Source organism: Nilaparvata lugens, chromosome 3, assembly GCF_014356525.2.
Source record: "Nilaparvata lugens isolate BPH chromosome 3, ASM1435652v1, whole genome shotgun sequence".
NCBI classification, from domain to species: Eukaryota; Metazoa; Arthropoda; class Insecta; order Hemiptera; family Delphacidae; genus Nilaparvata; species Nilaparvata lugens.
This window is the reverse complement of record NC_052506.1, coordinates 70,774,960-70,800,759: the sequence shown is the minus strand read 5'-3', so window position 1 is coordinate 70,800,759 and position 25,800 is coordinate 70,774,960. Positions and strand designations below refer to the sequence as shown.

At 33.7% G+C, this 25,800-nt stretch overlaps 1 protein-coding gene across 1 annotated transcript; it reads right to left on the bottom strand.

Annotated features, from left to right (window-relative positions):
* Positions 1 to 3,506: 3,506 nt before the first annotated feature.
* Positions 3,507 to 25,042, bottom strand: LOC111060487 (pro-resilin). Its single transcript, XM_022348155.2, has 3 exons — positions 24,893 to 25,042; positions 20,228 to 20,530; positions 3,507 to 7,874 (listed from the first exon to the last, which is right to left on the bottom strand). Exons 1-3 carry the CDS (start codon positions 24,911 to 24,913, stop codon positions 7,401 to 7,403), a joined length of 798 nt encoding a protein of 265 aa, XP_022203847.2. The 5' UTR covers positions 24,914 to 25,042; the 3' UTR covers positions 3,507 to 7,400.
* Between the last annotated feature and the right edge of the window lie 758 nt (positions 25,043 to 25,800).

Genomic DNA, 25,800 nt, shown 5'->3' with positions numbered 1-25,800 from the left:
ATAATTCAGCAAAAGCTGGGCCTCCGTACATGTATAAGCGTATAACAACAAATTCTATACAAACAATTAAAATTTATTCAGGTACTGTAGCTACTATAGTACATAGTTGTAACTTTTGTTTCTCATAGCAATTATAACAATAAAAAGATCTTCAATGTGAAGGATGAGCTTGTTTTTTTGCACAGTTTGTTGAAAAGGGGTGTCAGTTCTGATTACGGTACTCTAAGTTCCTGGGTCACATCCAATCTTGATGTAAATTTACTTTTCATGGCAGCTAGAGAAGAAAACCCAGTTTCACATGAAAAAGTTGTCGGAAATGAAGTCAATATCTTCAATGCCTTTTCAATCAAAATTGGGTGTTCCTGTTGCACACCAATCCAAAAGGATGTGAGAGAATATTCTTCAAACTTCATTTTAAGCGCAATAGTCACCTTGGAGATCAATGAGGTTTTCATTTTCTTTCATGTTGAGGGAGCACTCATTGATTGAGAATTTGAATGCAAAACCATTCAAGTTCTCATTAGAAAATTTCAAGTAGAATATTAAAGATAGAAAGATTGCTTATCGTAATTATTTTAGAAGTAAATTTAAATAATTTTCCAACAACGCTTTGTGCCCCCCTCCCCCTGAGCATTCATCGCGCCCCCCTTGGGGGTCGCGCCTCACACTTTGAGAACCACTGCCTTAGAATAATCCGATAATGGAGATCAATTATTAGATTCTTGAGAGAGATAATGATTTTAGATAATTTTCGTTAAAAATAAATAAACAACCATATAACCAATTTCGGGTATAATCTCAATTGAAAATTGGAGCAGCAAAACGTTTCAAGGAAATATTCTCCCTTCAACTGAATGAAAACCCGTTAAATTTATTTTTCTATTAGTCCAGTCAAATGGCCATTTTCCAGGAATCAGCCCCGAAAGAATTTTTTTTGTCAGTTTTATTATGTATTTTGGGGCGCTGAATTCAAATCTGGAATTTTCTGATGCGCCAGAGGACGGCTTCACCCTTAAAAACCCCTAAAATCCCAAAATGTTTGGAAAATTACATATCATATGAAAGTACAATTAATTCTGTACAAGGTTCCTAAGAAAATTTTGATACTGTATTTAGAATAGTAGACAAGGGGAAGGGGGAGTACTAGAGAAAATAGAAAACCATGTCCTACAGCAAAAATACAAATTTTCCATTGTTATAACTTTCAAGGCCTTCGTAACTGACCAAATCAATATTTTTGACCATGTTTATTATACAAGGGTGATCTTCCTCTGTTTTGTCGTGTGAACAGTAATTCAATATAAGTGAGGTAGCAGTCTATCTAGGTCACGATAAAAATATCAAAGGACAAATACAAAATATTATATCTATATGAAAATAATATTGTTTGGAAATAAAGCCTTTTCTCTTGTTACTGGGCAGTGGAGGACCTGGTGTACCCAGATGTATTTCTATTTGCCATCGTGTAGGCCACAAAATATTATAGCTAAATTGATTGACTATTACCGTCCATAATTTATAAATATCCGATTTTATTAGTATTATGTTCTAGTAAGTTTACGTATAATTTTCCTGACATAAAAATTTCATAATAACAACACAAATAGGTTGAATTTGCCATATTCTTGCAAAATCATATATCATGCCAGTTTGAAACCTGAGATATATTATGCTTTCTTCAGTGAGTTGTCTTGTTGATTGTGCAGTAATTACATCGATGCTACATGGAAGAGCATTGTCAGAAGCCTTTTTGTATTTTGTACGTCATTTTTCAATTATAAATAAACTATTGTAGAGTAAATTTCATGCATGCATCCCAATTGTGCTACGTGGGCCTGAAAACTCTACTATAATGATAGTCTATGATATGAAATTCCGAGTTACTTAATTCAGTCCAAACCTACATACTTGATTTAAAGGGCGATTCTCTATTATTAATATTATATCATTATATGTATCTTTCTGCTACATTATATCATATTCTATTCAATTTCATTTCTGAAGAAGTGGAGAATAGAATATATATTGAATAGGTTTTTTTTTTGTACCAGAACATTAGCCTATAAAATACAATATTTACACTTGAAGTACCATATCAAGAAAATAACAACTATTTGGCCTATAGAAAAACCAATATAGTAAAATAATGAAAGTCTCGATAAAAGGTTTCGTAAATGACAACAAATATAGACACTTCTTAGCACAACAGGCAACCTCTTTGATGGATAAGAAGAACTTATATATATAAAGAAGAGGATACTCTTGATGAAAATGAATTATTGGAGCTGGAGTTTGATTAAGAATGGTATAATAGTGATGAAGATGAGAATTAGAACTGAAATGAAAAGTAAGAAAGCATTGCAAGTAGACTTCAAAAAGATATTAGCATGTTTAAAAATGATCATAGCCTAATAACAATTTCTCGTACCTATTTACACAAAGTTTTAGCCTATTTTTCAGTATTTTCCCCAGAATACCTACATATGAGTAAATTTCACCCATGTCTATACCTAACATCTATACCAGTAACGGTATGTACCGTAAAATATTCAAGTGAATAATTGGAAAACAAAGTTTGATTCTTTTAGCGATTTTAGTTATTGATGATGACGTAATATATAGCGTTAAAATTAACATTGACGGTACCTAGTTTTGTTGAAGCCTGATCAATAGTATGTGACAGACTCACCGTCATGCGATAACTTGATCGCCAACACTCATAGACTGGAATAGAAGGTTATGAATGAGGTATAAAAACGTTTCAAGCATGTGCCCATTAGAGGAGCCTCCAATCAAATGTATTTTTTTTTTTACATGAAAATATAATTGTATATTGTATCTTTTTTGGAGAATGAAGAATTTCAATTTTAATTTCAATAACATTTGATTATTTTTGGAAAGTTTATCGTTTCATGAAAACTTTCTTGAACATTTGAACAATTATTGAAAATTTGAAAAATGTATGGACATATATCCATCTTAAAAGCATCAGAAGCTCTTCATTTCAGAAAGTGAGAAACTGAGATCTCTTTTTATTTTCGATTTATTTGTATAAGCCTATTAGTGCATGAATTGGAGTTAATCTAGCCCACATTTTTTATTGATACCACCATCAAGCGATTGATTCCAGTATTTGGCTTTTCTTTGATATTTTTTCAAATATATAAGGGTTAGAAAATTGATAGTCGCCAGAGTGAAATTGGATGATCATATGCCGGAAGTAGGCTACATAGAAAATTGACAATTATGGGAGCAGAATGACTGTAAATAGCCCTGCAGTACTAGAGTTCCCAATAGGTTAGCAATATTTATTTATCTTTAAATATTCTTGTAATAGTGGAATATTAATAATATAATATATGAAAAATGCTGTTTTGCAAACTTCAAACCAGTTGATTTTTTAATCATCAGGAAAAATCTAAATATCTATTTGAAGACATGGAGAATGATAATTCTTAGTGGATCAGTAGTAAACAGAACTGCAGAGTTTCAAATGATAACACTTATAAGAAGACAATTTTTATTTTTACGGTATTTGGAATAGCAAAATTGAGATTTTTTATATTTTTATAAGAAACACTACGGTAGTCCAGAAAGTCCACTCGTCCACTGGTCCACTGGTATTCATACCAGTATCAAAGTTTATGCATATTATAAATACAGTTTCATACTTTGGTATAAAAGTGTTATATCACATTTGAACACATTTACCATATTCATAACACATTCTATCATAAGATAATAATACATTAAAGTCCAGAGGCAGTCGATTGATATAAGTATTGATATAACTATTGATACAAGTGGTATTATCAACTGGTTAGTCATCAACTGCTGCTCTCTGTCTATATAGAATGCAACTAGCAAGTCAAGATCGACATGTTGGTCGATCATGAGGAATGATACACACCTCAAGAGAACGGATTTGCTGAGAAAAACACATCTGAACAGCCTAAATGGAAATAATAGGCTCTTCTAAGATCGATTATCTTTATTTCGGGAGGTATAGAATTAATTCACTCTCTCATGTCGATGGAAGTTCAAATGTGGGGTGTGATAAAGAAAATATTCCAGTGAGCTGATTGGTGGTTAGGGTACAATTTAATGATGTGGGTTTTATACCTACCTTAATCGTGCTGTACCAGTGCAATCCCATAATATGGGAAAGATAAAAATGTTCTTCCATGATATGGAAGATATTATCTTCTAGTACCTAATTTTTCCATGCAATGTATATAAATGACTACTAAAAATTTGAACTTCAATATCTATTGATGAATCAATAGCCTACTATGAATCAATACCGGTAGCCTAAATAGGATGTCCACTACTACTCTTCTGCACAAAATGTCACTGCTTAGACTGATTTTATATTCTAACAATTCTTTTGAATTGAATTGAATCCTCATCCTCAATAATAATGCAGGCCACATAGCATAAAATGCAAAAATATAACAGAGTAACAGTCGAAAAACAAATGGTAATACACATTACTATGCTGTAGAAGGCTGACAGACAGGTTGTAGAGGATGGGTACCCTAGATATTAGACAGTAGAAGTGCCTAATAGGCTAGACTGTTATATTATTCAATAGTCTATGTTGAATAAATATATTATTATATACCTATAATATTTAAAAGTCTACTCAAATATCCACGTTGGAAGTGTTTAGAAGTTAATCAAGACTGTAGCGTGAAATATATTATTTTGCTAATGATTGAATGAATAGAAATGTTTTCCTTTTAATTTAATCGTTTCCCTAATTCACTTTTAATCACTGTGACTCATTTTTCAACATGTAATTTATTCAATTTTATACTATAATATTTATGAATTTATTAGGAATTCAAAAGAATCTTTCATTTCAAAAGTATCAAAAGAATCTTATAGCAGAATGATTAAAAAGTTGATCTCTCATTAATTTTTACAGAGAAATTCCTTTGTTTTGTGAGACCTTCCTTTTTATTATTTCTCTCATTTTTCTGCTGTAATAATTAATCACTCCTATTTTATCATAATGAAGGACGATAATTCAACTTTGAAGTGCAGTCACACAAAGTATAATCACCAATCAAGTTGAGTAGAAAAATTCATAAACCGGTGTGACTAATTTTCCATTGACGTGGGTGAATAAATACCAAGTCATAAATTATTCTTGAAATATCAAGGATATAACAGAAACATTGGTCAATTACATAATTACTCAATATTAATTATGCTTATTTTGAATCTGATAAATGTATGCATTGTAGGTCATAAATTTGTTATTTATATGTCTTCATTATAAACTTTTTCATTTTAAAATTCATTTATGCAATTCTACATCAGGCAAGATACCGTACTCAGGCACTTCTGGTTATGCCAATATTGAAATTGAAATATGTTTTTATTCCTTCAAGTATTTAACAGTGTAACAAGAAACAAACTCAATATTAACAAACGAATGAGAAGGTAATATTTATTACAACTGGAATTTTTATTGTCTTGTGTTACCTAATTTTTTTATGGTTTGGATAATATACTGATGAGAGACCGAAAAGTAAAAATAATTGAAATAACTGTAGAGTGATTCTATAGAAATGTAAAAATAACAAGTTACTGGACTCACTGGCTCAAAAATAGACTTTAAAGATTTATGTGGGCAATAAATCTTTGGATTATATTTATATTCTATAAATTGATATTATATCCCTTCAATACGTCAAACTTGATATTTTGCGGCTTTATAATGAACGTTGAATTTGATGTAACATGATGTGTTCTTTGTTGTATTACCCTCTCTTCAAATGAGAAATTCATGAAAAATGGACGAATGATTAAGTTATTCTCTAAATTTTGGTTCTGATCTTCAAATCATGATTGATATAATAATTTACTGTATCAAGACTTGGATTCTTTTTGTTTACATCAACATCAACTATATGGGACCCTTGAAATTTGTTTGCTACATTTAAATATCCGGAACATATTTGAAAAATCGTAACATTTATAATTATACAACATTTAATAATATTACACTCTCCAATATTATTTTTATATATGAATAGTCTGTAGATCTACTAGAAGTGGTTGGTTGTTATTCGAATAAGATATTAATTTTGTTAATTCAAGTCTTTTTATCAACGATTTTTATAAATTCTTGTCTTCCAATTATTGGAATTTGAATATGCCTACTACGGGTTCCTTAAATTTCCTAATCATCTGCTTGGTTGAGGAGAAAATGTACAATAGAGAAGGAAAATATAAAGAAAACTTTTATACGAATAAATATAATAAAAAATAATTACAAACTAATATCAATAAATTACAACAATTGTCAGAAGACCATCTTCTTAACACATTATGATACTCCAATAAGGTAACATATATCTCTATTTGGTAAAATGTTGGGATCACCAACTTATATAAATCATCAGTTTTATTCTTATTTATCTCTTTCGAATTTCAAGCAAAGGATTTTTAGTAATTTTCAGGAACAAAGCAATGAACTGATGTAATTTGAATTTCCTTCTTGTCAATAATTCATAATGCCCTACATGTAGGAAATAAGATCAACTATTTATAGTCTGTCCAGCGAAACGACATAGAAAAAATATTTTTATTTAAAATTACTACCAGTAGGTGAAAAGACTTGGTATACCGTTACTACATTTTCATAAAATTCAAGTGGGAAAAATGTCAAACTTCTCAAATATTTGCAGTGTCCAAATTAGGAGTTTGCAGTGTTTGCAGTATCCGTATCGAATGGAGATAAAATAATGAATTCAACCACAGCCATGTCTATTAGAATAATGCCATGGCTTCTGAACAATTCGGTACATAGTGGCAACGTTCATTCAGTTGATAGATCAGTGCAATTTGAAAGCATTGAGTTTTGATAGTAATATTATAAATCATCATAGATATGGTAAGTTTCAGTCAACTGATAGAGGCTAAAACTAGACCTGATTTTTAGAACGATATTTAATGACGGAGTTGTCTGTTCGTTGAGCATGGCATTAGTCAACTAGAGATATGGGATATAGGGTATGGGGTTTTATGAATATGATGTATATAGGGTATAGGGCGTATAGCGCATAACGAGAAAGCCGCTGGTTGTCATTTGAAAACTAAAACCATGGTCCTTCTCGTGATGAGTTAAAGGCTGTGATTCAACTTGAGCTTGGAAATTTTTGGAATATTGTGATTTAAACCTATTAAAGAAAACCTTGAGGTTTTCATAGTGGCCATTCATTGAGCTTTAACACCTACATTACATCTAGTAGAATATGATATTTTGTACAACATTCTCTCCACTCATATTGAGTTCGGAAAGACTTTTAATTATTTTGACATTCGAGCTCAGTCAAAAATCCAATGTACAGCAATAATCTTTGTTGTTATTGATGTGGTTTTCTGATTCAGTATCCAGGCACCGAGTAGGAGGATTCCGATTGATGATAGCCGGCCGATGGATATCCACCGCCTCCACTACTGCTCGAATATCCGCCGCCTCCACCACCGTGACCGCCCCCACCCAGGTTGTTGTAGGAAGTGCCGACGGCGGTGCTGACACCGGAGCCACCATAATCGCCGCCCCCGCCGTGACTGAAACTAGTTGACGGCACGCCGTAGGTGGAGCTGCCGCCTCCGTAGCCGCCTCCGCCCCCGCTATGGCCGTAGGTGGACGGGTAGACAGCTTCACCCTCATACTTGACGTCTGCATGGAAGCCCGTCTTCCAGTCGGCCGTGTAGGTGACGATCTGCACGCGTCCGTCTGGCAAGTGCACCTTGTACTGGCCTCGCACCGTGTGCCCGTCTGACGTCTCCTGCTGCTTGAAGTCGCTGCCCGTGTGCGGATCCTTCACCGAGTAGCCGAACTCGTATGGTTTGGGCTGTATACAACACACAATTCAATCAATACAAGTGGGAAGTAGCATAACGATATTTGCTGAGATGAGATTAATGAGGATAAAGTGATAAGATGCATCATGATAGGCCTATGGTGGTTGAGGCTGTGCAACAGGCTGAAAATTTTTACAGGTGATTTTTCTAAGTTTCTCGATTTGTCTACTATCAAACTAAAAAAATAAAAACGTTTTCTCGGGAATAGTATATATCGCACCTAGGGCCGAAAATGAGACTTTTCCGGCTCGAAATCGGTTTTCAAGTCCGAGGCCGTAGGCCGAGGACTAGAAAAGATTGAGAGCCGGAAAAACATTTTTGCCCGTGGTGCAAATGCTATTTTTCGCCACACAGAAAAATAAACAATATATGAAAATGAAAATGAAATTTATTCTCCTTTTTCTTATACAAACAAAAAATTACAATATTTTATCTTAGAATTAAACTGACAGCAATTGTTTATAGGCGCTGCCAGTATCATATATTATAATTACATATTTCGAATATTATATAGTTGCTATTTCAAAAAGTCTAAGCAAAGTATTTTCGGCCATTGCGGTACAAATGTGCATATAATGTGCAAGAACAGCTATAAAAATTTATTTAGAAAAACAAAGCAGAAGTGCAGTGTTGAATTTTGTAATATTAAAACAATACTATAACTTAATAAGAAAAATATGAGCTAAGTGGAAATATAAATCACAAAGTACAAAAAGTTTGGGAATTTATGGAGTATAAATACATGGCATTGTACCGGTAGCTGAAACAGTGTATGATTTTCAGGATAGAATTGAAAAAAAGTTTTCTATATCTTGATATTGGAATAGCCAGTCTTTAATTATTGTTGCGAATTCTTTCCAAGTTCTAGTTCTTCTACCAGCATGTGGTATAGCGTTGAAGAGTTTTGGGCCTAGGTATACAAAAGATTTAGAAAAGAAGCTAAAATTTATTCTCGGTAGTCTTGATACCAGGTCAAGTCTTCTTCTTTCAGAAAAGCTGGGCCTGAAAAATCCATCGTTTCCACTTCGCATAAAGAAAATTCTTAAGACTTTGAAAACAAAAAGATGGCGAATTGGGAGAATACGGGATATTATATTATTATTATTATTATTGGGGATATATATATATATATATATATAATATATATATATATAATATATATATATATATATATATATATACTAGCAAGAACCCGTGCTTCGCAAGGATCTATTTTAAAACTTGACAAAATGAAAACTTGATATAATGAAATTTTGAAGAATTGAGAATAGGCCTATAACCATCCTTGGTTAATAAATTAAGAATCTATAAGCAAAATTTCAAGTTAATTAGTCCAGTAGTTCAGATGTGATGATGCGTCAAACATAATTTTCCTATCCCGTATGTGCATAAGCCAGCTCTTTACTTTATATAATTATTATAGATATAGTTAACGACTGCAAGAGATAGGACTGTGGAACAGAATAGTGGTGCAACTATGATAGCACCAGAAGTGTCTCAAACACAATAGTAGGTACTACATGAACTTTTTGAAAGTGATTTGAAAAAATGTTAAAACAACAGAACTGAATCCTTATCATTCTACCTTCATTTAGAGAGGCTTTTGTTTGAGCCGAATGGAAATCTATTTATAAAAAAAATGAATGTCTGTTTGTGTGAAAACTTCTTGACATAACAGCATGAAACTTTGGGAATATGTTGTGTGAATATTGGGGGATGGTTTCTGAACATAAATTTTAATAGGGGGGCTAATAATAATTATTTATTAATTCATTTTACAGACATATGATTACAATTCGCCGTGCAGTTCGCTCCACAATATTTTTGCTATCCATCATAAGTGGAAAACATGCGAACATGAATACAGAATTATCAGCAATTTTTTATTTGATTAGATTCATGTTTTGAAGAATTCATTGTTACGATTGATAAATTGATAGGAGCTTATAAATATTTTCCAATTCAAATGAAATAACTTCTGAAAAAAATAATGATTGGATAAATACCAATATTGAATTATTGTTGACCAAGAACTCAGTACATAGAAAATTCATTCAACTAATTCTGTATTGATAAAATTATAATCATTTTCTCTATTCATAATCAATTTCATCAACTAACTGGAAAAAGTTCTTCAATTTCCATGAATTTATTAATAGAATTATATAAATCTAAAGTGTGGGTCATATCTAAATTCACAAAGAGTTCGATTCTTATTGGCAGGATAGATGTTATTCAATGCAGAAATCATTGTTATTTTACTAAAAGATAGGATAAAATTTCTCTTTCAGGGGGAGTTTTGACAACCCACAAAACTCATTTTTCATTTGAAGAAATAATATCAAAAAGGTGCAAATATAGGACCTTACTTTTTGTTCAGTTTGCCAAAATACACCCCTCATTTTAATATTAAAATTTTAGACTGACTGTACAGTGAGTCAATCATTATATCAAGGCTTGAATAATTTTGAAATTTTAATTAAATAAAAATGGTAGAGAATATTATCATGTAGATATCAACACCTTTATTTTAAGACATATTAACTGCATGCGTTTTCATATTGCCGATACAGCATTGATAAAACTGTAGACGTTTATTTAGCAGTCTCAAAAAACTGTTCTAGCTGAGAAATTAATAATACCTACATGCCACGTGTAGGCTTATACATTGCATCAGGAAAACGAAGTTCAAAACTATGGTTTTCCTGAACATATGTTTTTGAGATAATTTCTTTGATGCAGCTGTTTCACTTTCACCATTATAAATTAAACAGAGTTTGTGAAAATAAAAATATTTATTGATTACCAAAACAATACTATTATTATATTAATGATAATAATTAATTATTGAAACAATACTTTTATTATATCAATAGTAATAATATTATTAAATATATTCATCAATTATCAGAACAATATTATTGAGGTTGAGTGGAATCAGGTAGAAAGCAATAATAGAACAGATGTTCTTTTTTGAATATCTATCATATTATTTTGTTATTTCCAATGATTACAACATATGTTAGAATATCACATGTCAATAAATAAATTATCTCATTTCCATATGGCACTCACCTTACCATGTTCATAACCTTACTTAATAGGATCCTTTTTCATCCTTTGAAACCCTTAGAGGCAAAATATCTCAAAATCCGTTCTTAGTGCGCGTCTAGTATGTTTGAAGAATATTTGTGCAAAGTTTCAAGTCTGTAGGACAATTAGTTTGAGCTGTAGTGTGATTTTACATAAAAATTTTCGAAAAATGCCCTCTCCTGGACCCCCCTGTGCTCCTGATTGAAATTTTTCTGCATAGATCTAATTTTTTTTTGTAGCTGAACAAAAAAGTTCCTTATGACTTTGCTGTGCAATGAGCAGTTAAAAAGTACAAAATTTTGGGGGGGCCCCAGCTCCCTCAGGGGGGCAAATTTCTGAAAATCCTTCCTTAGTGGATGTTTTCAGGCTACCATAAACAATCGTGCAAAATTTCAAGTTTTCAGGCTCAGTAGTTTGGGCTGTGGTGTGATTTCAGTCTGTCTGGGCTTAGCCTTTTATAAGTATAGAGATATATATATATGAGAATAATTGTTTATTAAGCACTTCCAAAAGCAAAAGTGGAAGGTCATAGCTCTAGCGTATCTGAGGTAATCTGAATATCATGAATTTTCAAGATAAATTCTTTATGATATTATTGATTGAATAAAAAAATCCCCTAAAACTATCAATTATTATTAAAGAATGAGTTGAATTATTTTTGGTCTATGAAATAACTTTCTCAAAAATTGATATTTTCAGAATTTTTTATTCAATCAAAACAATACTATGAAAAAATTATTCCCAGAAAAAACTTTTTTATTTCGATAACTTGACAGTAGGCTATATAAATCGAAAAGCAACCAGTGAAAGTATTTTTTATCCTTTTGCACAGCCTTAAGCCTTGCGCACTCCAGTGCGGTATGAACGTAGGACGCGGTATAACGATGGGAGCAGAAAATTTTTCTACAGGAGAAATGGGCACGCACCTATCTTTGTACGGTACTGCGTCCTGCGGCTAACAATCACCCAGCACCAATTTGCGCAAGGTCCATTCATATTTACTGTAAGCTCACTCTACTCCATTAAAACTTAAACGAGAAACGTGTTGCCACTTGTTAGAAGAATGATGAACTGAGAAATTTTGATAATTATAGCAAATAATAGTAATAATACATCAAACAACAAGTTTCAGTAGACCGTACAAATATAACAAACATGAACTCAGTTGAACATTTACAGTTTACAGAATTCGAATAATTACGAGAGCTCATTTCAAATCCTACCTCATCAAATCTTACTATGCACCTTTTTTCCAAGTTGTATTCACATCTACGGATGCTAATAGACAGAGAGAACTGTTGTTCAAGTTCAGAGTTAATGAATGTTATGAAATATGGGGTTTTTCAGAGTAGACGAAATTACAGCGTGGAGATGATCATTTTGTTCTTGTTAATCTAGTAGCTAGATCTTTCGAGTCTGAAGACTTACATTATTCCTACCAATGTCTTCATGGTTGGAATGAACAATCATGCTTCGTCTCAGGTGCTAACACTTTGAATTGATTACAAACGCATGCGCATGGAATTCGCGTATTATGCTAATTTAGTATGTGAACAAAAGCAAGTACGAGAGCATAACGTAATTGAGAGAAAGATCAGGAGCATTTAGTGCGACCACGATAAGCATCGAAACTTTCATCATTCTCTCACAATTCTCCTCCACCAGGGTTCGAGCGGCTTGCTAGAAAGCATAAACCTATTGCATATTTGAGAAAAAAGCTATGACTCAATATCCACTCAAGGTAATGTGAAAGTTGCAACATTGAAAAACTTAAAGTGCATTTGCAACTTTCAAGTTGAGACACTAACGCTTTTTCCATCTTGTAATATGTGTCGTAACATTTCAATTCAAAAAACATTAATTAGTGCGATAATATTGAGTGTGGAAAGACACGTAGGCCGTATATTATGTAGTCTTTGAATTTTGAACAAATGTAGCAAGTTTCTACTTTTGCTTGACTTGAGACTCGAGTCGTCCGTTTCTGGGTTTCTGGGTTTGTTTGTGAGGTCGATGATAACTTTCGTGAAAAATGCTCTCATCAATCAAATTTCAAATTTTCAACACTTGGGCCCGGTTGCACAAAAGCCTGTTAAGTTTCAATCATGATTAAATGCCACGAGAACCGATCTGAGAAGGCTTTTTCGAAAAGAAGGTTTCTCTGATTGGTTCTCGTGGCTTCAAGTTTAAAAAGTATCTGGTGGTCTGTGGAGCCAGGAAACGTTACCGAATCGTAGTATGACCCCTATAACAAAAAATACTCACCAACTATGTGAATTCGCATCACGTGAAATCAAAATTCGACGAATAATGCGAATTAACTGAAAATCAAAACAGAGGATTCGGAATGAAATCTACAATATCCCAGTTGATATGTTGTAGTGATCAATCTCTAACACATTGAGTATTCGTGAAGGAGGGAGCCATCTAAGGGAAGTAATTATCAAGATAAATGATAAATGTAATTGATATTTTTTGAATCTAGAAATTTGAAAATGGGTGTATGAATTACAATATGCCCAGTTGGACGGCTAGATTGTTATTATGGATAAATTAAAATAAATACAAAAATACCCTCAAAATGTGCGGTTTTCCAAAGTTGTTCTGCTTTTTCTCTACTTTTTGGAAACTAATGAACAGAAAATGCTGGAATTCTGTACAATGTTGAGCTGAGGCCGAAAAATGTTGCGTTGAAAATGCGTTTTATCAGTTTTTTGTGAACTCATTGCCCGAAAATGCTTCGATTTCCTACAAATCAGAAATGGTGAGATAGAATTCCTCTCTCTATTTTCCTTTGCGTTTCAAATATGTTCCCTATCGTTTTCAATAACAACTAAACTCAAAACACAGGAATAAGTGTTGCATTGAATATTTAGGTCTCCTAGATATCAACTATTTGAATCATGAACGATATAGAAGGTTTTCCAGTACAGTATTTATAATCTACAAAAATCAATAGTAAAAGCCCACAAGAAAGGAAACTGATCATCCTCGATAAATCAAGAGAATACATGAAAACTACGGATTTTCTCAAGAGATCAGAAATTATTATCAAGTAAGTAATCCTGAACAAAAGTGTTGCTGAAATACTTTCAACATGTTACATGATTTCGAATTTGGTAACAATTTTATCGGATACCACGTAAAGTACAATTTTCGGTTGTGATTGCTGCATAACAGCTTAAAAGTGAAAAACGAATGCAAGCGGTTTATTCTGTATAATACACTTCTTCGGACTCCCCGCCTTTCTAAAATGCGGGCTTATTGCTTTCGATAATAAGGCACATAGCTGACGCAGTTCATAATTTCGCGTGAATACGCTGCCGCTACAAGAAGGAACGCGGAATTGAATTATTCAACGGAGAAGACTACCTTCCAACGGTGGCTAGACGGAGGATTAATTTATAATCATATTACTTCCTCGAGGTACGCTAGAAAGAGACAGAGGAAATAAGAAATATGAAAAATGAAAAATTGATAGTAGATGGAATGAGAGTAGATTGTATCGAGTTAGCAGCCTACGTAATTTTGTCGACAATTCGCTATAACAGCAGAGGTCAGCAAACTGCTGGCTACATTCGGGCGAGGAGTGAATCAATTACAAATGAGAAACCAGTGGATGACAGTTGACAAACAGCCGAAAAAGTGAAAATGTCATTCCAGTAACAGATTTTGGTGACCAACTGACAATCATCATTCTCGAACACCATCACAGTAACTATGTTGCTCTAACCATCGTATATTAATAATATTCAGCAAATGTGGAAATTCCATCACTAATGAGGATTCACTTTGCTGAACGACAAGTTCATGGATGACATTGCATTTCACATTCGAAATTACTTTGGAAAAGTGGTTTGTGGACCGCATCCATCAAGGCTTATTAGCTTGGTTGGTGATGTCAATATCATTATGCCTCAAGCTCACGCGGTAATAATTATTATTGTTTGATCAATTATTAATTTAGAAGTATAAAATTTAACATAAATTCTGAATAATTGCAGAGAATTGAAATAATACAGAAAATGTTCTTTATTAAGATTGCGTTTCAGTTTTGGAAATACTTCTCCATGGAGAGGTTTTGTAATAGTGTTGCAGATATTCTAAATACTCGCAACTATTATTCCTTTTTTCCAGTGATTCAGGTGTGCAAAACTTGATAGAGAAGAGATTTGATATTAACCTCAGCTTTGAAAACTCAAATATCGAATATAATACGAATTCATAAGCGTATTGATATGCGATAGCTGGATGTTAATTTCAAACTATTATGTAATCACATGAATATAATTGATATTGTGGGCAACGAAGATGATGATAGCTTGTGTGTACTATTTGAATGAAAATTTCATTTGTGATATGAGTTGCAATTAGCAGGACAAAAACGATTATTACGTGAACTGGAGATCCATTCAAAACCTTGATAATAGGAGACTGCTATAGGAAGGGGATGATACAAATATTACTCAGATCGAAAATTAGTAAATCGCATCCATCATAAATTAAAAAATTTCAAGCTTAAATAACGAGACTATTGTAAGCTAACATATTGTTGTGAAACCATGAACGTGAACTTTCACCCACGAGTATTCAGGACAGTGTTGATGAATGAACAGTCAGTTCAGTAATAGTAGTGTGCACTTGTCTTTTTCAAATGAATGTACTTTGATTATCGACCACACGATCTTGATAGTCGTCTTCTGTACAATCCCCAAATCAATGTTGGAGAAGACTTTGATTTGACAATCAACATCATGAGCTGATCTGCTATCAATAATTCCTCGTGTCAGCCACACATAATACAGTTAAAAGTCGTGCTTCTCTGATCTATTTATCTCTCTTGAGGACCTCTTACGGAGAATACTTTTTATGATGTACACTCTAACCGCCTACGTAACAGATCTTTTCTCTAGAAGATGCATAATATTTCAGTCATGCCCGCTTTTGACGTGAACTGATTACATTTTTTGTGATGTACATTTCGCACAGGCTTCGATTTAAGCATTCACTGAAAAAGAGAATAGGCTAATATTTCACCGTTTTCCCCTCTCTTCGATCGATAGGTATTTCACCTGTTCCCAATCTACTAAATTTGTTTCCTGCAAAAGACTCTCCACCAATAATCTACTTCCATTTTCCTATTACATATAGCTCAAAAATAATATCAGTGTTTTGTATACATCGAAAAGGAAGAATGATGGGAAGCAGAAGTTTATTGCTAGTAGTAATGTAGAGAGAGGATATTGGACTACTAGTGGACTAATATTGGACACATTCATATTAGAGCGGTAGGCTATCTAATCTCTTTGAGAAAAAACCTACTCCACGTCACTTATAATGATCATAACTATTCATCATTACCAGAGGAATAGAAAGCACTACTTTCGGATGACATTTTCTGTCTTCACTGTGAACAAATCTCAATAAGATGTGGCCCACAGTCCATAAGTAATAAATTGATGTAGAGGAGCGAATTACTAAATTGGAACCCCAGGCTATGATAATATTAAGGCCAAGTTTGCTACTTTATTCATGGAAATTACGTATTCGAACAAGCCCATATCATCTCAATTATACGCAATAATAGATTACTCCGGTTGGATTTGGGTAGTTTTGTAATATTCTGTACGGTACCAACGCAGGATATCCAATTGTTACATAACGTAGATATTAAAATTGGCATTATGTCTACAGCTGTGTTTTCCAAGATCTTTGTGAGAATGGAATACGAATAAGGCTCTTCTTCCAACAAATTTTCCATAGAAGAGTCATGGGAATAGGAGTTGTAGTGTTGATATCTCCGACCTAGTCACTGAAATATTCATTGTATCAAAATTAGTTCACACGTTGGCTATAATAGACTGGGAGCAAACAAACTAATGCAATTCTGTTTTGTTCATATTATTCACGTTCATTATCATTTTCAGCTTTCTGCACAAACTTGAATACTTCACGATTATCTCTCCCATTCTATTGCTGCGATGCATCGTGTTCTAACACGAAAGTATTTTAGATTTTGTTCGGAAACTGGAAGTTCATCTCATCGATAGTCAACACCAGGAGTATCAATTTCAGGAGTTTCAACAATTGATGAGACAAGAATGTGTTGATTACGAGATTGTAGAGCAATAAATTATTTTCCATTTCATGTATAATTCGACTATTTCACTCATTCCACTCATCTATCAGAACGTCTGCGGAACTAAACACAGAGGGTGTTTCTAAACTTCCTACCAAACAAAGATACTCAAAACTGAAACTGCTGCAATAGTCATATGGGAATGAGTGAAATGGTCGAATCATACATGAAATGAAAAATAATTTATTGCTCTACAATCTCGTAATCAGCACATTCTTGTATCATCAATTGTTGAAAAGTTATAAGACGTGAAAAAGCGAAAAAATATAAGAAAATCTGGTTTTTCGAAAAAAACATTACTTTAGAACATTCATATCTCGAAAAGTATCGAATTTATCGGACATCTCTACTGAACAAAACTTGTAGGAAATTTATTAAGCTTGATTTTTATGTAGTTGAGCATGTCAATAGAATACATTGTTCCCAAGATATAAGAATGTAAGTAATAAGTGGAAAATGCAACTTTCAAACCACCCTCATCCCTTCAGCACATGATGTAGGGTTTGGGATTTTTGATATGCTCACCCCCAAACTAGTCTCAACAAAGCCGCAAAGTCGAAAATTGTGTTCCAAACATTCCCTCCATATTCCATTGTCAACTGATATATTGTTGCTGAATAGAAAATTTCACTCTCAACTCTAAAACAGCTGCAACAGTCGTAGGGAAATGCGTAAAATAGTGAGCATATACATCAAATTGATGATGATTTGATGCTCAGCTAATGATCTGCAAGGATTTTTCAATCAATTGCTAAAAAATTATAAGGCCGAAAAGATGAAAAAATTGGAGGCAAAAGAGTTTTTCAAAAAATTTCTCACCTTCAAGAGCGGATATCTCAGAAACTATGAGATATATGGAAAATATGTAAAGGACAAAACTTGTTGGTAATTTTGTAAGCTTCAATTTTGCATGAAATATAAATGTTCATGGAATGCATAGGTTCCGAGATATATGCAAAAAAATGAAAAATGGTACTTTCAAACCACCCCCACCCCTTTAGCACAGGGGGTAGGGGTGAGGACTTTTGATATGTAAATCCTCTTACCTTAAAAGAGCTATGGAGTTGAAAATTGTGTTCCAAACTTTTCCCCCTATAATCTTTCGTTGACTGGACTATACCGGGTTTTTGTAAGAGGTGGGAACAAGTTCATTGATACTTTGAATCATCTGATCCAAGTGATTATGTTGTTAATTTCACATATTCTTTGAATCCAGTTTTTCTCCTCTATTGAATACGGTACTTAAAAACGTCATGACGAATTTCGCAGAGTTGACAAGTGGAGCTTCATCAGAAAAAAGGTTCTGACTAGGAATGTCAATCCCGAATCCCGGGATCCCGGTCCATTTTTGATATCTAACAATCCCGGATTTTTCAGCGTCAATCCCGGGATCTTCGGGATTAGGAAACCTGAAGTTGTGAATCGTAACTTTCTAAAAACAATTCAATATAGAATTCATTTACGGTGATGAATATGAGTTTTGCATAACTCATTTATTGTTCTAAGTGTTCGACTAATTTATTTTACAGGCACAGCCTACACATGCATATTATAGATAATATACTGTACTCTGTACTGGCTAAATAGAATTCACATTATCGGTTCGCATCATTCGCAGAATGGTTGTTGATCAGTTATGTTTCTACGTTTGTTTCTGTTTACTAATCTAGACTGCGCAATATTTGCAATAGTGCTGATAAAATTTCCCTGAAATGCACTAAGAACTTTGAAAAGACTTCAGGAATCAGAAATAAACAAGCACCATCTATTCACTCTGTCTAATTATTCCCCTTCACTTTCTCTATCATAAGTAGAATATCTAGTTGAAGTAAATGTCTAGTTGGCTCTACGAAATTTCATTTAGTAGTGAGTCAGCTTTTAAAAAAAGTTACTCCTAATCTTGAAAAAATTTATAGAAATAGAATGTTTAATATTAATATTTTCCCCAAGTATTTTTCCATTTAAATAATATCCTCTCCCTCTTTAATGAGCCCTTTTCATCTCCACATACTGTTACTGAACAGTATTGAGGAGGAACAATTGGTTGAAAATGCATGAAGCTGATTTTGCCAATCCCGGGATCAGTCCCGAGATCCCGGGATTGATATTGGATCCCGAAATACCGGGATTGGGAATCAGTCCCGGGATTGACATCCCTACTATACTAGATAAATTGAATACATTAATCAATATGAATTGAGAAATTTGTAAACGTATGAGATGAATTATACGATACTACTTTTCCTTTAAGTAGGCTTCTATGATACATATATATATATTTCTCATATTAATTGACGGAAAACATTCTGAAGTCATGCGAACAAAAGCAATAGGCTTAACTCAATCTAGAAAAGAAGCATAAAACTTTTCTAAAGTGATACATTCAAGAAAGGTGAAGATAAACATCACCATGAAATGTATGTGAATTGAAAAATGTATAATTTTTCACTCTTAAAATGATGAAGGATTGATAGAGTCAAAGGATGATTGAGGTTGGAAACATTGGAGGGATTTTCTGTGTTGCATCGAAGGGGCTGTGGTAGAAATTAAGTAATTTCAACCAATACGCTGATTTACTAATCTACGGACAACTTTGATCTTGATAATATTGTATCTACTTCATTTTGTCTGTATTCAGGGCTATTTATTTTTATCTATAAAATAGAATAATTATAGAACCCTTTTTTGAAATTAATAAAAAATAATAGATTAAAAACACAAATCATAACTTTATATTGATTTAGTACTTCTTTAGCTATATTCAAATTTTCACGTGAACGTGTAGAGAGCACAGAATAATAATCTTTTTCTAGATTGATTATTCGATTTTTTTATTTTTGAGAAGCGAAGTTGAAACTTAAGGTTTCTACACAAACTTATCAAACCGAGTTATGCAGGATGAATAAACAACATTCATCAAATTTAGAGAATGAATCGAAACCAGAATCGAGAAGGTAAATGGAGGAGTGAATAATTATAATTAGAAATTAATGTTATTGATGAGGAGAGATGTCTGTTCAGAATTAATCACACTGTAATCAATTGTGAGCCTCTACGATTCCAGTTACATCTTATTCAATTTTGAAGTGTACAAGTGTTATTTAGGGTTCTTACATGTTCATATTGTTCGTGTCGTCCATGATCTCCATCTCCGTAGCCTCCTCCACCCCCTCCGCCACTATAACCTGCCGACGGTGCACCGTAAGCTGAGGATGGGATGCTGTAAGCAGAGGTTATGGCGCCGCCACCACCGCCTCCAAACGAGGGTGCGCCATACGAGCTGCCTCCACCGCCTCCGAACGAGGGTGCGCCATACGAGCTGCCTCCACCGCCATTGTGCGATGGTGCACCGTATGATGAGCCAATGTGATCTGCATACACCCACGTTGACAAGCTCAGAGCAAGTGTTGTGCAAATCTATAATTGAACAAGTGTACGAGCTCTTAGTTGAGATTCAAGGAATTTGGTGCTCTAGTATAACCATAGAGAGAAGATAGCATAAGATATTATATTAGCGTATAGCAAATAGCATGAGTATGATGCATATTTCTATAGCATAGAAATTACTACTTATACTATATTTTTTCTCCATGATATTAACAATGTTGTATTTGATGTACGAGTATACTATTATAATCAATTCTATTACATATCATAGATTGTATAATAATAATAATAATAATATCAAGTGACCTGGCTGGCTCAGGTCTGGTGTCAGAGTTATCAGGTCGCAACTGATCAATTTCAGGGCCTCTGACATGACCTACATAAGGACTGCTTTTTAGGCAGCCGGGACCGACAATCTAACGTGTCCATCCGAAACACATTGATTGAATCACATTTATTTATTTATTGTATTGTTTTTATTTGTCTAATACATTCTAATAGGAATTTGAATGATTCATAATTGTTAGAGAAGAATTCAGCATTCATCTATATTCTTGGAGTATGAACAGAACGGTCTGGTTTACGTTCAGCTTTCCGTTCAGTTCGTGATCGCGATCGCCCTACATTACATATTTGCACATACATATTGTGAAGCTGGGAGCGAACAGAACGGTCTTGATCGAGTTTAGCCCCGATGACATCCAAAAGGCATCCTGCTCGATCATTGCCAACTGATTAGTGGCTCCAATCGAAACCGAAAGCTAAACCGCGACCCACTAGGCATTTTCCATTCTAGCACTCTGGATTCTTTGATTATAGATTCTAGGTTTTTGTATTTTGTTTCAAGTTATTGATAGTTTCGGAATTCGTTTGTGGGTCCTGACTGTAAAGATCAATAATTTAAACATAACTTGAGACTGAAAGACATATTTAGATGCAACGTGACGGACACATAACCCGAGTCTGCTAGATCAGTTGATATCATATTATTATAATGTTCACAATAAGACGAAGATAGCACGTTATCATCCAGTTAAATGATTTATATGAAGGTGAAGGAAGTAGGCATCATCATTGTTGATGATATGGAATCGACATTTACAAAGTTCTGTTCTGTGGCGTTGATAATTATCTTTGCGCGCATTCAACCATTGGTGAAGGCTAATGTTGATCTTTTGTATACCAAGTGATGTCCATGTGATTGAGATACAAAATGATTTTTCATTCTGAGTATGAAATGTTAACTGGTAACATAAAAACAGTTCATGATATAGATTTAAAATAGCGTATGCGATTTATAAAGAAGTTTGAAGTCTGTTGAAGTGGTTTGCTCTGATAAACAAGGAATAATTTATTATCTTTTGAATTTCATAATCAAAAAATTGCTCTTACAGCAAAATAATGAATTGAGACTCTTGTTCTTGTTGAAGTGGAAAAAATCAAAATCAATGATTTCAATTCAGCAGTTAGCTCCGATTAGAGTTGAATTTTGGAGGACCTGTGCATCATGGGTAGGAGAAGATGGAAAGCTAGAGTGGAGGATAGAGATCGGTGGAGAGGCTGAGTGATGGAGGACCAAGTTCATAATGGATTGTAGCGCCGGATAGAAAAAGAGTTGGGTTTTTTTGCGAATTCATGGACATAGAAAATGGTTATAATGTTGTGAAGATTCTCTTACATCAACAGAACTCATGATAAATATGAATGTTCTCGATCAAGTTGAACCTAATCACCGTCTCATTATGACAGTCTATAATGACAGTCATCTGTAACTAAAGTAAGTAGGCATTATTCGTACTGTATGTGAATTGTGGAAATATATCAAATGTTTCACGTGTCTCCCGTCATGCTCTAGAAGTTTACATGGTTTTCTACTCTGGGACCTGTCATTCAAGTCATGTAACTTCATATTCTTAATAAATGACTAAGGCTAGCTTCACACGCTTTCGGTTTAATTCGGTTCGGTTCGGTTCGGTTCGTTACCGAAAACGAATGAGGCTTTCATACATGTCAGGTTTTAATTCGTACGGTTCTTATAAGGTATTTTCTTCTCAAACACAGCTGTGTTTGGATTTTCACAGTTCATGCTGGTATATTTGAATATAACAGCTGGTGTTAAATTGTAAGATGTTATTTCTTGAACAACAACATTTTTAAGTTAATTAAAAATTGTGAATTATTTGAATAGTTTCTTTTTGATTATGTTAATTTTGGATGTTCAGAGAGATTATTTTTTTAAATTGAAAATTTGTTCCTTGTTTTGACACATGGTATATAAACTTCATCTCTCCTCTCCATTGATGAAATCATGTAATATTCGTGGAAAAATAAAAAAAAATAAAAAAATGAAAATTCTCCCTTAGTTTTTATTTATATCTTTCATATTTTTTTAGCAAACTATTCATTGATAAATAAAAATTCTGTGAACCAACAGAAATGAATTGACTATTTTATTTTGACTTGGAAAATTTTGAAACAGATAATCACGATATCAGGTTAAAATAGAAACAAAAAAGGCAAGCGTGTGTAAAAGACTTTTTTTTTCCTGTTTCCCCAGCAACGAATTCGAATATAATGAAACCTATTCGTGTCGAGGGGGCGTTCGGTGCTATGCGGTTGCTATTCGGTACCGAATTCAAACCGAATCATCGTTTCACACTCTTATCGAATTTTCCGAAAACGGACTGAACCGAACCGAACCGAAAGTTTGTGAAAGTAGCCTCTCGCTAGCAACGAATTGAAACCTGATGGAATTTATTAGAGTCAAGTGGGCGTTCGGTTCTATGCGGTTTCTATTCGGTACCGAATTCAAACCGAATTTCATACCGTTTCAAACTTATCGGAATTTGCCGAAAACGAACCAAAAACGAAACGAACCGAATGAGTGTGTAACTAGCCTTACACAGCTCAATCCATACATTTCAAGTTACCATCTATTTTCTAATTGGCTGGTTGAACAACTGAGAATTATCATAGAGAAAAGATAGCAGAAACGATAGCATAAGATAACATAAGCTGATGCTATCTTTTCTCTTATCTTTCATATGCAATATTATGAATAACCTGTATAATATAATATTATATGTGTTTCCTCCAAAAATAATTCCATACATAAGAAAATCCTATGAGTTCAGATGTATTCGTATCATTAGTTAAAGTGATACAAATTCAACAGTTAAAGTGATACGAAGTGCTCTGTATATGAGAACCAAAATGATGAGTTTGATAGGATATAGTAATAATATTTATCCCCGTTCCGATGAAACTGAAAAGGTAGAAGTTAAACTAGGACTTGTAATATGTAAATGTGATGTGTGTATGTAATCTTCTACCTGCTGCCACTCAACTGGCATGTCTTTTTCATTCAATTTGAAAGAGTAAATTGATAAGCAGGTCAAATTGAACATAACATCTATGCTCAATTAATATAGAAATGGCTACATAGTACCCTTTTTCAAACTTTTTTATATAATCATTTCAGTTGAGTATAATCTTATCATCATAATCGTTGTCATGGATTAGGCCTGTTCTCTTTCTCGGTCTACCAATATTACTTCTGCCTAATATTGCTTGTGGAGTTGGACATTTAATGAGAGATGGTATTGCGGCATTTTAAGGACATGATCTGACCACTTCTACTTAGATGATCTGAGTATAATCTCAGACAATGTAATTGTCATCCAATCAAATTCAGAATTGGCCTGGATTTCGCAAGTTGGTCCTTATGAATATGATAATGTTGTATGAAACATGAACTCTGATAAACGTTAATTTAATGATGAATCAGACTCATCAAGAAATCAAGAAATTTACGAAACATGAACAGCTCTGTTAATGATATAGCATTCAACAGGGTTGAAATAATAGGATGAAGTGCTCGTATCATAGAATAATGAAATATTTTTTACGAGAGGACGTCCAGGGACTAAGCTCATTCAATACACACTTCACTCTCACTCATTTGTGTCATAGACTGTGCATATTGTGCAGAATGGTATTTTTTTATTCTTTTTTTTCGTTTTTGAATAATTGAATTGGGTAACATGGAAGGTTGCTTGGAAATGTTGAGAATTGATTAGACAACACAAAAGAGTATACAATGTAATCATATTCTATTTCATTTTATTCTTATCTTACTTAAACCCTATGCTATAATACTCTCTTGACACTATATAACGTAGAAAATTGTAGAAACAGAAAATTTGAAGATGGATTAAAAATATCGACAAGCTCAACTAAGAATAGTTGATTCATTAATGACGCGATTCTCAAATGAATATGATCCAGAAATATCTTGAAGAATAGACCGTGTAGATTATACTTTATTAGTTTTGTAAGTTTATCAGTTTAAATTTTTCTTTTTAACTTTAACGTGTAGAAATGAACTCTTACCTTGAGTAGTGGTAAACCCATTTTGATGAAAGCTGATGATCTCAGTGGTTGACTGTGGAAACACTGGACAGTGGTCGCTCACATGGCACCGAGTTATATAGGAGGCCTTTCTTTTCTCCCTGTCGCCTCTGATCTCTTAATCAATCTCCCAACCTCTATGTTCAGTAATGGATGCAAGTGGGAGACTATCCCTACTTAGTGCCGAGTCCATGGCGTAATAACATGTAAATCTCTATCATCCAGACTTCTCTCCACCACTTCTTGTTACTTTTCCTCAGTTTTCTGGTCCTCTTCCTCCAGTTACTCCAGATTCACTGGTTGCATCATTATGCGATCATCTCTCTCTCGTTACAAACAGTTTCAGCGGCCCGCTGACTGCATTGTTATTATTAATGGACTCACTACAATTACTATAAGGCACATGAGAAACACACCAGCAGGTCGAAAGTAGGCTTAGTGCGAGCGAAACTGATCAAAATCTTGCAAAAATAATCACCAATTCTGATAATATCTAATTCCAGCGTAACTTACATCATGTATGACAGTTTTGAAATGATTCATGATAGTTTGTATGATTGTGTAGAAAAGAATTACTTTACTTGATTGAATGCAGATGTTCATTCGCTCCTAAACGTCAATTTTTCATTGCGGATGATGATCACAGCTATTTTATCTTTTGTGGGTTATTGGGAGTGCATGGGTGATGATGATGGTGAGATGATCGAACGACCATGCTTACAGCGGGATTCGAACCCACGACCAGTAGGTAGCGCTAGCAGACTGAAGGGTGCAACGCCATATTATAGTTGTCTCTGCTATTCTGGCTAACCAGAAGACAATTCCGTAGTTTAACTTGTTCTTCCTTCCTACAGGCTGATTTTGTTGAGGAGTTCCACAGAAAAAGAGCT

Bases quoted from the DNA above. Each gene is read 5' to 3' on its own strand.
- LOC111060487 (XM_022348155.2), bottom strand. From the start codon at position 24,913: ATGGGTTTACCACTACTCAAG. The intron at 20,531-24,892 runs GTAAGAGTTCAT...GTTCAATTATAG, and splicing joins TGGGTTTACCACTACTCAAG to ATTTGCACAACACTTGCTCT. The intron at 7,875-20,227 runs GTAAGAACCCTA...TGTTGTATACAG, and splicing joins GACACGAACAATATGAACAT to CCCAAACCATACGAGTTCGG.